The sequence below is a fragment of the Lithobates pipiens genome, unplaced genomic scaffold (genome assembly GCF_037356315.1).
Source record: "Lithobates pipiens isolate NorthernLeopardFrog02 unplaced genomic scaffold, aLitPip1_a1.2 Scaffold_25, whole genome shotgun sequence".
NCBI lineage: Eukaryota > Metazoa > Chordata > Amphibia > Anura > Ranidae > Lithobates > Lithobates pipiens.
This window is the reverse complement of record NW_027507787.1, coordinates 45293717-45308497: the sequence shown is the minus strand read 5'-3', so window position 1 is coordinate 45308497 and position 14781 is coordinate 45293717. Positions and strand designations below refer to the sequence as shown.

The following is a 14781-nucleotide window of genomic DNA, read 5'->3' as shown; positions in this document are numbered from 1 at the left end:
GATCCAACTCATAAATTTGACTCCCTCCCTCAGGCGGGTGTTACCATTAGAAGATGATCTGGCCTTCAAGGAAGTACTCATTCACTGCATTTGTTCATAGAAGATGAAGCCTAAATTGACAGCAAGGTTTTGTGATTGCGGGCAGTCTGGCTTCCTGCCTCAAGATAAATGTCTGATTTGGCAGTTTGCAAATACAGAACAGGGTTATCTGACCCCTAAACAATCCTTCTGCAATTAGAAGCCCAACTAATCATACAGATTTTCCTTTATCCTGCACATGTGCTTTAAATCAGGTGCTTTAAATTGTTCTTCTACTTTTACTTTTTCTCACTTCTTTTAAAGGTACTAATGATTAAAAAAGCAGCAAGGAACAATTTTTTATATATATATATATATATATATATATATAGTTTTTTCAAGCATATTTTTGGCAAAGAGATGTATTTTGGTTATAACATTTTTTTACTGTACATTATTTGGTATATATGATTCATTCTTACAATTTATGGCACATGTTTTTCAATCTTATTTTTTGCAATGCTGTCTTGTTATAAATCATTGAACTATCTCTCTTAGATATTGAAGGCTGCCAAAATAACAATGGAGGTTGTAGTCACAGTTGTGTTCTATTTGGTGAAACCTACCAGTGCCAATGCCCACGAGGGCTTCTCCTGTCTGAGGATAACCATACATGTCAAGGTAAGTTCTTTGAATTTTTTATTTTTTTTTATGTTAACATTTGGCCCACAAATTTAGTGAATGTTTTTAAAACCATTTTATCATTTACTGGCCACATTTAGTGAAGTATTCATGCTAAATAATTCTATAGTCTTGCCTTACATTAAATGAATGTTCTTCATCGGTAGCAACTGAAATGGTGGAATTATATTTTTCATAACATTACCTGGGCCCTGGCATACCAACAACTGTGGAACATTTATTATGAATTATTCAAGTTTCTCTCAGAACTATTACTTTTGAATAAACATCTCATGAAAAAAAAATCAAGAATTTCAAAAAAAGGACTTACAAATAAAGAAACAATGACAAATATGGTCCCAGCCCACCTGCTTTTTATCTTTTTATTTGAGTTTATAAAGTTATATTACATATAGTCATGTCTTATCTTTTGTTCCCCTAACCCTTCATACCTTCCTTTTTCCACTTAAGCATGACAGGTTACTTAGTGGCCACTTAATATATTACCTGGCAACTTCTGTTTAATTACTTCACATTGGATAAATGTTGACTATTTCTACAGATGTAGAACAATTTCTAATACCATGTCATATGGTGGCTACCTGATATGATTGTATTACTGAACATTAGGGATGAGCCCGATGTTCAAATCGAGTGTAAGTGCGACTCGAACATTGGTTGTTCACCGAACAGCGAACAATAAGTGGTGTTCGTGTCAAAATCGAAAGTCGTCGGAACACCGTTAAATGCTATGGGACACTAACATGAAGAATCAAAAGTGCTAATTTTAAAGGCTTATTGCAAGTTATTGTCATTAAGTGTTTGGGCACCGGGTCCTGCCCCAGGGGACATGTGTCAATGCAAATTTAAAAAAAAAATGTCGTTTTTTTCAGGAGCAGTGATTTTTTTTAATGCTCAAAGTGAAACAATAAAAATGAAATATTCCTTTAAATATCATGCCTGGGGGGTGTCTATAGTATGCATGTAAAGTGGCGCATTTTTCCCATGTTTAGAACAGTACCATAGCAAAATGACATTTCTAAAGGGAAAATTGCCATTTAAAACTGATCACGGCTGTAAGGAATTGTCGGGTCTTGGCAATATAGAAAAAAAACTAATTGAATAAAAGAGCATGGGATTCCCCCCTCCCCCCCCCCCTCCCCCCCCCCCCCCCCCCCCCCCCCCCCCCCCCCAGTCCATTACCAGGACCTTTGGGTCTGGTATGAATATTAAGGGGAATCTTGAACCAACATTTTTTAAAAAAATAGCTTGGGCTCCCCCTAAAAGCTATACCAGGCCCTTCAGGTCTGATATGGAAATTAAGGGGAGCCCTGTGTCAAATTGTTTTAAAAAAATGGCATAGGGATCCCCCCAAAATACATACCAGACCTGAAGGGCCTGGTATGAATTTTAAGGGGAACCCTGCGCCAACATTTTTAAAAAATGGCGTAAGGGCCCCTCAAAATCCGTAACAGACCCTTATCAAAGCATGCAACCTGGTAGGCTGCAGCAAAAAAGTGGGGGTGAGAGAGTGCCCCCCCTCCTGAACCGTACCAGGCCACATGCCCTCAACATGGGGAGGGTGCTTTGGGGTCTGACCCCAAAGCACCTTGTCCCCATGTTGATAGGGACAAGGGCCTCATCCCCGCAGCTCTTGCCAGTGGCGGAATTATCAGGGTCGCAACAGCCGCAGTTGCGACTGGGCCCTGGAATTCCATCACTGTGGGGGGGGCCGGCGTGGTTGCTATCCACGGGGCTGTGAGTGGAGAGCGTGTCTGTCATTTAAATGCAGCGCAGAGCCAGAGACACCGGGACTGAAGTTTAATTTTCCCTCGTTCTCTCTCTCACAGTGGCACAGCTGATCTGCTCCCCCTTCGCCCCCCCCCCTCCCCTCCTCTCCTGTGTTCTCCGCGGGCATTCAGGTGCGAAGCTAACAAGCTCACATTTCCCGCGGAGAACACAGGAGAGGAGGGGAGGGGGGGCCGAAGGGGGAGCAGATCAGCTGTGCCTCTGTGAGAGAGAGAACGAGGGAAAATTAAACTTCAGTCCCGGTGTCTCTGGCTCTGCGCTGCATTTAAATGACAGACACGCTCTCCACTCACAGCCGTGCTGACCCCTCTCCAGTGTGTGCAGAGACTCAGGAAGATCCCGCCGCCCATCAACATCCATAGCTGCTGATCGTTGCCTCCCCCCAGGTGGGGGGTGTTACAGAGATCTGCTGGGGGCCAAGGTGCACATCGGAGTCCAGCAAGGTACAGAGAGGGGTGACTGTCTAGGGACCCTAAAGTAAGGGGGGCTCTCTGGGGACCCTGATGTAAGGGGGGTATCTGGGGATCCTGAAGGGGGCCCTCTGTGAACCCTGATGTCCAGTACCACCGCCACCCCTCCTCCAGTACCACCACCACCACTGTGCCACCCACCTCCAGGACCACCACCACCCCTCTCCAGTACCACCACCGTGCCCCCCACCTTCAGTACCACTACCACCCACCTCCAGGACCACTGCCACCCCCCCTCTAGTACCACCGCCACCCCCTCTCCAGTACCACCACCATGCCACCCACCTCCAGTACCACCGCCACCCCTCTCCAGGACCACCATGCCTCTCCAATACCACCGCCACCCACCTCCGTTACCACCGCCACCCCTTTCCAGGACCGCCACCCCCCTTCAGTACCACCACCGCCACCCACCTCCAGTACCACCACCACCCACCTCCAGGACCACCACCACCCCTCTCCAGTACCACCACCGTGCCCCCCACCTTCAGTACCACTACTACCCACCTCCAGGACCACTGCCACCCCCCCTCCAGTACCACCGCCACCCCTCTCCAGGACCACCATGCCTCTCCAGTACCATCGCCACCCTCCTCCAGTACCACCACCACCCACCTCCGTTACCACTGCCACCCCTTTCCAGGACCGCCACCCCCCTTCAGTACCACCACCGCCACCCACCTCCAGTACCACCACCACCCACCTCCAGTACAACCGCCACCCCCTCTCCAGTACCACCACCATGCCACCCATCTCCAGTACCACCGCCACCCCTCTCCAGGACCACCATGCCTCTCCAGTACCATCGCCACCCTCCTCCAGTACCACCACCCACCCTCCAGTACCACCGCCACCCACCTCCGGTATCACCGCCACCCCCCTTCAGTATCACCACCACCACCCACCTCCAGTACCACCACCACCCACCTCCAGTACCACGCCACACCCTCTCCAGTACCACCACCATGCCACCCACCTCCAGTACCACCGCCACCCCTCTCCAGGACCACCATGCCTCTCCAGTACCATCGCCACCCTCCTCCAGTACCGCCACCCACCTCCGGTACCACCGCCACCCCTCTCCAGGACCGCCACCCCCCTTCAGTACCACCACCGCCACCCACCTCCAGTACCACCGCCACCCCTCTCCAGGACCACCATCCCCCTCCAGTACCACCGCCACCCCTCTCCAGGACCACTATCCCCCTCCAGTACCACCACCGCCACCCACCTCCAGTGCCACCACCAGCCCCCCTCCAGTACCACCACCACCACCCACCTCCAGTACCACCGCCACCACCTCCAGTACCACTGCCACCCCTCTCCAGGACCACCACCCCCCTCCAGTACCACCACCACCACCCCTCTCCAGGACCACCATCCCCCTCCAGTAACACCACCACCCCCCTCCAGTACCACCACTGCACTGGTGACACAGGTTTCACTCGGGACACAGGCTGCACAGAAATGTTTTACTTTGTTCTACAGTGGAAAAAAATATAGTATCAAAATCATGCTTTTGGGGGGGGGCCCTTCCTGATTTCTTGCATCGGGCCCTGAGGTTTCTAGTTACGCCTCTGGCTCTTGCCCAGTGGTTGTGTGGGTATGCGGGCTGGGAGCTTATTGAATCCCGCCCCCCCCCATGTGAATTGGTAATGGGGTATATTGTACCCCTACCATTTCACAAAAAAAGTGTCAAAAATGATAAAAAATATAAGAGAGAGCTTGGGACAAGTGCTTTATTACAGCAGCTGGTAAAAGAGCCTAGAAGGGGGAATTGGAGATTGAACGAGGTGCTGATTGTAAACAAGGAAGTTATAAAAGAGTATTATAAAAATTGAGATAGAACAATATTTAAAAATAAACGACACCAAGGAGGTCTCCAATTCCACCTTATGGGAAGCGCATAAAGCCCTGATTCGCGGAAAGTTAATTAGTATAGGTACAAGTAAAAAAAAAAGAAAGCGAAGCTAGATATGACATCTTAAAAAAAGCTCTTTATGAATTAGAACAAAAACATAAGAGATATCTAGATAAAAAAATATATAAGGAGATCATTCAAAAATGATCTCAATTAAATGATCTGATAGAGCAAAATCAAAGAAGTAAGTATAAAAACGTAGCAAAAGAAAGATATATGTGGGCGAATAAGACGGGGAAGTATCTAGCAAGAATAGCCCGGGAAAAAAAAGCTGAAAATTATATTGAGAAGATTAAAGATGAACACAGAGAAATAAAATTCAAAACGTCAGAGATCGCAGAGGCTTTCAAAACATATTATAAAACCTTATATTCACTAAGAAGTAATGAGTCAGGGCCACAAAAGGAGCAAAGGAAAATTAAAATCCAGCAATACTTAAGTGAAGCAGATTTACCTAAATTATCAGAAGAAAGGGTCAGAAGTTTAGAGGAGCCAATTAGGCCGGAAGAAATATATAAAGCAATAAAAGAAACACCAAATGGGAAAAGTCCTGGCCCGGATGGCTTCACAGTCAGGTATTATAAGAAATTTAAACATCAATTAGTCCCTGAACTTTGTAAATTTTGGAATAGACTGGGTGAGGACGAGACTATGAGGAGAAAGGCCTTATTGGCAAATATTACAGTTATCCCGAAACCAGGAAAGGATGAATCCATCTGCTCCAGCTATCGACCAATAGCTCTGCTAAATGTAGACACAAAGCTATACGCTAAAGTATTGGCAACAAGAATAAAAAATTTGATGACGGAATTAATAAATGGGGATCAGGTAGGATTCATCCCAGGAAGGGAGGGAAGAGACAACAGCCTGAGGACTCTGCTTCTCATAGGTAAAGAGTATGAAAAAAAACCTCCAATGCTAATGATCTCTATCGATGCCGAAAAGGCATTTTATAGAGTTGATTGGTGTTTTATAATAGAAACTCTTCGGAATATTGGTTTAGGCCCAAAAATGTTGAAGTGGGTTACTAATTTATACACACAACCAACAGCCAGAGTGCGAGTAAATGGGAGTTTGTCGTCCGTGTTTGAAATGCTAAATAGAACAAGGCAGGGCTGTCCACTTTCGCCCCTGCTATACGTAATTGCAATGGAACCATTTCTGGCAAAGATTCAAAATTATGTAAATATAAGTGGGGTTAATTGGGGGGAAGAAGTTCATAAAGTGGCGGCCTACGCGGACGACATACTCTTATATATAACCAAACCAAGAATATCTCTACCTAGCTTAATAAAAGAAATAAAAGAATACGGCGGCCTTTCAAACTTTAAAATAAATCCGATAAAAACAGTTATACTGAACATAGGACTGGACAACAAGGAAGAGATGGCGTTACAACAAGAATATCCCTTCACATGGGAAAAAAAAACAAACTTACTTAGGTATTAAAATAACAAAAACGGTACAGGAGCTATATCTAGCGAATTATATCCCACTAGTAAACGAAATCAAAACAGTGTTAGGAAAGATAAGAAAGGGTCCAATATCCTGGACAGGCAGAATTAACATGCTGAAAATGGTAGTATTACCTAAAATCACCTATAAACTTCAAATGCTCCCAATTAATATTCCAAATAGTTTCTTTAAAATAATAAAATCACTTTTCCTAAAATTTATATGGCAAAATAAGAAATCGAGGATAAATTATAATATATTAATCAGGAAAAAAAAAAGGGGTGGGATGGCTTTGCCAGACATATATAGATATTATAGTGCAATCACGCTAGCGAGAATGGTGGAATGGGCAAATGTGCACACGGAAAAGAAATGGGCAAAAATGGAAGCGTTTCTAATAGGCACACAATTAAAAAAAATTATATGGATCCCCCCAAAATTTAGATTTCAAGTAGGCACAAATAAGGCACATGAAATCACGAAAATAACGTTTAAAATATGGGATGCACTGCACAGGAGAAATAAATGGGAATATAATTCTCCACTAATTCCATTAGAGGGCACAGATTTTTTTACCCCAGGAAAGGGTACTTCACTGGGTAAACAAATGGAAAATACACAATTAAAAGATATCACTTTAGGCGGTAATGTGAGGTCAGAACAAGATATACTTGAGAAATATGGTTGGAAAAATTTTAAGGAATGGGAGTATGCACAGATCCAACATTTTGTTAGTTCAATTCCAAAACCCATAAGAGATGAAAATAATTTAACACCAATAGAAAAATTATGTAACTCTAAAACAAAAGTAAAGCACTGTATGTCAAAAATGTATGAATGTTTGTCGGAAATGGAGGCACATGAAAAAATACCAGCTATAGGAAAATGGGAAATGGATATGGGTATCAAAATAGAGGAAAAGCAGATGATGGAGTCAATATATAGGCAGGTGTCAGATGTAACGTCTAGAGAGGTAAATTATAAGTGTATAATGATAGATCCTTCTAGACCCAGCTACTGTTGGAGGGAGTGTAATCTACCTGGGACAGCATTCCACATTTGGTGGGAATGTCCAGAGAATAAAGTTATACTGGCAAGAGATTATAGCTTATATTGAAAAAATAACCGGAGAAAAAATACCATGTAGCCCGTTAGAATGTCTGTTCTATGGAGTAGACGAAATAAGTAGTAACTTACAAACGGAAAAAAATAAGGGAAAAAAAAAAAATTAACTCACTAGTAGTTTATTTGCTTAATGCGGCAAAAGCCTTGATACCGGTAAACTGGACACAAATTAAAAAACCCACCATTAGAGAATGGGTGCAGAGAATCGAACATATTAATAATATGGAATATTTAATTAAAATGGAGAACAATCAAATAAAAAAATATTGGGCAATATGGAAAAACTGGAGATCTTTCAAAAAGACAGAAACTTGCATTCAAGCACTTGTAGAATAAATAGAGGAGGACGGGCCAACAAACAGAGGGGGAGGATGGGAGGGGGGATTAGGGTATACAAATGGAAGAGGGGGAAGATAGAAAATATATTGATGTTAAGCAAGTAGGGTAAATAGGCCACGAAGTGTACTGAAGAGAATATTTGTTGTGTACATGTGTTTTTTCTCCCACATGGTATTTTTGGCCTGTTTGGTGGTCATTTTATAATATATTTTTTTTCCTTTGATACCCTAACGGATCGTGGATTTTTGTAATTGTAAAAATTTAATAAAATTTAAATTATAAAAAAAAGTGCTTTATTACAAAATAAAAAAATAAAAATACTTCCCCATGGCATCAGAGGGGGGCGGGTTCACCGATTGATGTCACTGGGTGGCCCCGCCCTCAGCTGTATAAGAACTGTCACAGGGAAGAAGCATCAGTCGGAGATGGAATGGTTGCTTTTTTTTTTTCTCTTTTTTGGTCTGTCGGGCAGCATGAATTTACATCACGGGACATTTTTATTTTTTTGTTTTTTAATAAAGGACTTGTCCCAAGCTGTCTCTTGTCTTTTTTACCATTTTTAACACATTTTGTGAAAAGGTAGGGGTACAATGTACCCCATTACCAATTCACATGGGGGGAGGCCAGATTCTGATAAGCCCCCCACCCACACATACCCCCACAGCCACCAGGAAAGGGTTGTGGGGATGAGGCCCTTGTCCCCATCAACATGGGGACAAGGTGGTTTGGGGTCAGATCCCAAACCACCCTCCCCATCTTGAGGGCATGTGCCAGGTTGCATGCTCAGATAAGGGTCTGGTATGGATTTTGGGGGGACCCTACGCCATTTTTTTTATTTTGGCGCAGGGTTCCCTTTAAAATCCATACCAGACCTGAAGGGCCTGGTATGGATTTTAGGGTGACCCCCACACAATTTTTTCTTGAAATTTTGGTTTGAAGTTCCCCTTAATATTCATACCAGACCCAATGGGCCTGGCAATGGACTGGGGGGAACCCATACTCTTTTTTTAAATTAGTTTTATCTATATTGCCGAGACTCGACAATTCATTGCAGCCACGATCAGTTTTAAATTACAATTTTTCCTTTAGAAATGTCATTTTGCTGTTATACTGTTCTTAACACGGGAAAAATGCGCCACTTTGCAGGCATACTATAGACACCCCCCCAGGCAGGCTATTTAAAGGAGTATTTCATTTTTATTGTTTCACTTTAAGCATTAAAAAATCGCTGCTCCCGAAAAAAACTGCCGTTGTAAAAAAAAAAAAAAATGCATTGATACATGTCCCCTGGGGCAGGACCCGGGTCCCCAAACACTTTTTATGACAATAACTTGCAAATAAGCCTTTAAATTAGCACTTTTGATTTTTCATGTTTGAGTCTTATAGACTTTAACAGTGTTCGAGTGTTCATCCGAATTTTTTGCCTGTTCGCATTTCCTGGTGCGAACCGAACGGCTCATCCCTACTCAACATGTGCCTGTATATGATTGCTCATGGGGACACCTATATGCTATTAGTTAGTTTCCCTTGCTATTTTTTTGCATAATTAAGTTTTATTGAGAGATGTGGCACTATGGCTATAACAAAAGTTAATAGTGACAATAAACAATCTTATCGTTCAAGAACTGCATAACACAAAAATAAACAGTTAAACTGTACACTAACAAATTGTTTACTGTCAGGGGCATATTTTCCAAAAATTAAGGGGAATCAAAAAAATAAATAAATAAAAATGTTTCCCTTGCTATTCTACAAAAAATATATATAATTCCAGCGCACCAAATATATAGGCATAGATGTCATTGTCTCTAGGAAGACTTCTGAAGGTAAGGTAATTTTTTACGCAGAGTTTCACAAATGCAATCCAGGGATTATTAGAGATCTGTAACAAAGTAAGAGCAGATTCTATGTTCAGGTAGTGTTAAATAACTAATGAAAATACTTAAAAAACAATCCTACCTGTCTTCCTACTTCCTGAGTGCTGAGTGGTTGGCTTGCCATAGTCACATAACCAGTCCCACTGTTGGAAGAGAATTGCTGAAAATAGCAGTGAGCCAATCAGCTGTGCCTGAAATTAAATTTCTAGTGGATTTGAACAGTGTGCAAAAGGTGTATGAAACAAGGAAGCAGGGTTTTAGTTTTTTTTTTTTTTTTTTTTTGAGAATTTCAGAAAATCATAGTAGGTCAATGAGAGAAGTAGAAAGATTTTTTTTTTTTTAACACTAAGGGTCTACTTATGCAGTTTTCACTCAAGATTTACATAGCAGTTACCCAAGAGTCAAACATTTTCTAATTGGATATAACTTGAACATGTGTGAATTCTTTGTTGAAAGTTCTGTGCACAAAAAAGGATTAATGTTTCAATTTTGTGCTGTGCATAGACACTATAGTTACAAAAAGGATTAATGTTTCAATTTTGTGCTGTGCATAGACACTATAGTTACAAAAAGGATTAATGTTTCAATTTTGTTTACCATAGATTAACTTAACAAAAGCCAATTTGCAATTTAATGTTAACAAAATGTATCTTTTATAGTTCAATATGCAATCACAGATGTTTTAAACAAAAAAATGAATGCCACTTGCATGCAATATTGCAGTCCAGTGGAGAGATTTGCTCTCACTTTATATTGTGCCTTAGAAACAAAAAGTAATGGAAGATCTCCCTAATACTCAGTGCATGTCCAATAAATTTACCACAGGCAGCAAGGTGTGACTTGAAGAGGCAGATGACAATTTCTAATCCATTCAATCAACATTATTTAAATTTAAGGTTTTCAGTTGTGCTTATTTTTATTCCATACACATCAGATTGTTAGATGATATTAGCAAAATGGTCCTCAAAGTGTAACAGTGTGTATCAGCAACCTTCGGAATAAATATTTTTTATATGTATTTTAGCATCTGGTAAATGTTTTCTGCGTAGTCCCAGACATTTTTTTCCCCACAAGCTATTAAGTTTCTGGATCCTGTTTGAAACATAACTTTTCTCCCTGGCTGCACACTGACATTGTAAGAAGTACTTATCATTCATAGTAAGAACTGGTGTGAAGCTAGAGCTGCACCATTGACCTGCAGCAGACAGTGATTGTTCTGCCCTGTTACTGAGATCGGTCTCCAATAGAACATTTAATCCTGCCACTAATAACCACCAGGGATTTTGATGCTAGAAAGAGAGAGACATTATCACAAATTGTATTTCTAAACCTAAAAAATGCTTCTATATACCTTGCTCTGATAGAATGGAGATGTACAGAAAAGAAAAAATTTAACTTTGGCCATAATATTACTAAAAGTTTTTTTCTGCTTTCTATTCCAGTTCCAGTGATATGTAAGCCCAGCAACATAGAAGTCTCTGTGCCAAAGGAACTGGTTGGGGGTCTTGAGCTGTCGCTTACCAACTCCTCCTGCAAGGGAACATCCAATGGCACCCATGTCAATATTAACTTCAACCTGAAAACCTGTGGAACTGTCATCAATGTATGTAACTGTTCGTCACTTTATATTATTACTGTGAAGAATATTTTTGAAAGCTGCAGTCAAAGATTCAGCACTTATAATTTTCTTTCAATGGTTGATGGAAATTTGTATGAAAGTGAGAAAAAGTAAAAAAAATGGAAATAAAGACACAGGTTGCAGTTTTCAGGGCTCCCAGTCCCTATGAACAAAGATGACCATATGAGATTCCCAAAGTCACAGCTATGCTACTCAGTTTACCAAATCTGCCATTCATCTGTGCACTTCCTACCTGTTCTCTGTCTCAAAAGGCTATCCTTTGCCCATCTTACCACCGAGCCCCCATTCAATACCTAGGAACCACATGCACTTGACACAGCTAACTTTAGACTGCACAACCTTTGTGTTATGTTTAAATGTAGTTTCCCATATAGTTTATGCAAAAAGCTAGCTGAAGGCTAAAAAGACTCAGGCAGTAATCTCATTTTCTGAGAATACAAAGCTCTCCCTGCCCCATGCCATTCAGCCTCTTTTAGGCTGGATTCACACCTATGCATTTTTAGCGCTTTTTTCATTTTGCAGATTTTCTCGTCAGAACGTGTTCCATAGGAAACCATGTTAAATGGACTGTAGTGCAAATCTGCAAATCTGCAAAATGCAAAAAGCACAAAAAATGCATAGGTGTGAATATAGCCTTAAGGTCTTCCCAGTCACATTCCCCATCCAATGCACATGTGTTGCCTGAACTCCCTTAAATTCATAGAAAAGCCCACAGCTGCTCACTTTGTTGAAGGAATAACAGTTGCAGCGTGTGACTTTCCCCTGACTGAATACCATTATTATGGAAGAAATTACTAACTGCAGTGGTTTACTGACTTCCTATTATGGAAGAAGTAACTAAATCGCGGAAGTTTAGTGTGCAGGCAGTGTGAACAGGGTTTTTAACTCAATGTTATAAATCATAACACTAAACTAAAGTGGTTTAGTCTGTGGGCAGATCTCCATTCCAACTGCAATGTGTCGGCATTGGGTGGGTGGTGTGATGGCCGTTTTAGCACATCGCACAGCTCCATTTTATTCAGCTTTATTTGAAGTGCCTAACATGACACTTTATTCGCGTGCACGGTGTGGTGCACTGCTGTAAAGTGACATGCGATCCCTTCGTGTGCACTGCGATAAAATGCAGCACATCTGCATTTTAATACAGCTCTCTGCATTGCGCCTCTGAGCTGTGTTGCAGAGTGGATGGGGCACATAGAAAACTATTATTTTCTGTTTGGCGGTGACCTGCGTTCATCCAGTACAGTAAAACACAGGTCATCGCGCTATGTGTTAATGAGCCTAATGGTTTTCTTTGCTTCTCCAAAATTTGTTTTGAATATATTAATATCATTTTCACAGTATTATTTTATGTTTACATCCTCTTCGTTAACAATTTCCAACTTGGTTATGCCCCGTACACACGAGAGGAATTAAGTCTGACAGACCTCCAAAGGAGTTCCGCCGGAGTTCCGCCGGAGTTCCGGCGGACTTTTCGACCGAACGGACTTGACCACACACCATCACACCAAACTCCGACGGAGTCGAACGTGATGACGTACGACTGGATTCGACGTAGGAAGTTCCTAGACAGTAGCCAATAGCTGCCCTAGCGTCGGTTTTAGTCCGTCGGAGTAGCACACACACGAGCGGATTTTTCAAAGGGGACCGGGTCCGGCGGAGTTCCGTCGGGAAAATTTAAAGCATGCTTCATTTCTAAAGTCCGTCAGACTTTAGCTTCGCTAAAGTCCGTTGCAGCCCACACACGATCGGATAGTCCGCCGGACTCAGTCCGTCGGAGTTTGGATGTCGAAAAGTCCGCTCGTGTGTACGGGGCATTACAGCTCTAATTTTCAAATGACAAAATTTGTGTAACTTTTGCAACTAGCCCACGTCCCAATGATGAATTCTAATGCCGCGTACACACAATCGGACTTACGGCCAGAAAAAGACAGATGAGAGCTTTTCATCGGAAAATGTGACTGTGTGTATGCTCCATTGGAAGTTAGCTGTCCGAGTTTCCGCCAGCCAAAAATTGATAGCTTGTTCTCAATTTTCCTGACGGAAATTTCCGATTGTGTGTATGCAATTCCGACATGCCAAAACTCACACATACTCAGATTCAACTACGAGACAGAAGCTATTGGCTACTGGCTATTGAACTTCCTTTTTCTAGTCCCGTCATACGTGTTGTACGTCACTGCATTCTAAACTATCGGAATGTGGTGTGACCGTGTGTAGGCAAGACAGCTTGACGTAATTCTGTCGGGAAAACCATCAGAGCTTTTTCCGACAAGAATTCCAATCGTGTGTACGCAGCATTAGTGAGTTAACAAATACATACAGTCTAATCTGTAAAACTTTCAAAAAAAGATTTATTTAGTTATGTAGGACCAAATATTATTTTTTTGTAAAATCAAGATTACTTCTGTTACTGTATTTGTACTTACCTCGGTGTCTTACAGGTAGTAAGTGATAAGATTATCGCCACCAATCTGGTGACTGGAATGCCAAAACAGACTCCAGGAAGTAATGGTGACATTATTATTCGTACCAGCAAGATCATAATTCCTATAACATGTGAATTCCCCAGACTATACACAATTTCAGAGGGGTATGTACCCAATCTGAAGAACTCACCACTGGAGATAATGGGACGCAGCAGAGGCACCTTCCCATTCAGCCTGGAGATCTTCAAGGACAAAGACTTTGATGAGCCTTACAAAGAAACAAAGCCAGTACTAAAGCTCAGAGATTCCCTATACTTTGGCATTGAGCCCCTTATGCGAGTGAATGGTTTGGAAACCTTAGTGGAGAGTTGCTATGCCACACCTACTTCCAAGAATGACGAGATCCTAAAATACTACCTAATACAGGATGGGTAAGTATTACACTAATGGTCTAATAATATAGCTTGTTGAAAGTCACACTAAGCCCTTGTACACACGGTTGGAGAATCCGTCGGAATGTGTCCTATCGGACCGTTTTGTCGGATAATCCAACTGTGTGTGGTATGCATCGGACTGTTTCCGTCAGACCAAATTTTTCAACTTGCTAGAAATATTTTCCAACAAAATGCTCCAATCGGACATACTCCGATCATGTGTAGAAAATTCCGATCGGACAAAGTGCCACGCATGCTCAGATCAAATTCCTACATCAAAGTATTTACTACTAGCCTGAACGTAGTCCCATCGGAACGAAATTACATTATCACGTTCTGAAAGATCGGATTTTCCGACAACTTTGTCCGACCGTGTGTATGCAACAGTTTCGGACAAGATCCGTCGGACAAGATCCGACGGATTTGGTTGTCGGAATCTCCGACCGTGTGTACAAGGGCTTACACTGTCTTTGCTAATGGAAAATTAAATGTTTTAATACAACAAGAAAGTCAACAATTCTTTTCAAACTGAACACCAACCCAAAATTATTTTTTTCGTGTTTGTTTTTTGTCTGTGTCCCCAC

General features: G+C 41.9%; 1 protein-coding gene across 1 annotated transcript in view; it reads left to right on the top strand.

Moving 5' to 3' along the window:
• OIT3 (oncoprotein induced transcript 3) overlaps nucleotides 1–14781 on the top strand; it is a 60116-nt gene that overhangs the window by 36578 nt on the left and 8757 nt on the right. The window contains exons 5-7 of the mRNA XM_077454406.1: nucleotides 577–699; nucleotides 11138–11298; nucleotides 13779–14194. Of these exons, the coding sequence (XP_077310532.1) occupies nucleotides 577–699; nucleotides 11138–11298; nucleotides 13779–14194 (700 nt within the window). The remainder of the gene's footprint in view (nucleotides 1–576; nucleotides 700–11137; nucleotides 11299–13778; nucleotides 14195–14781) is intronic.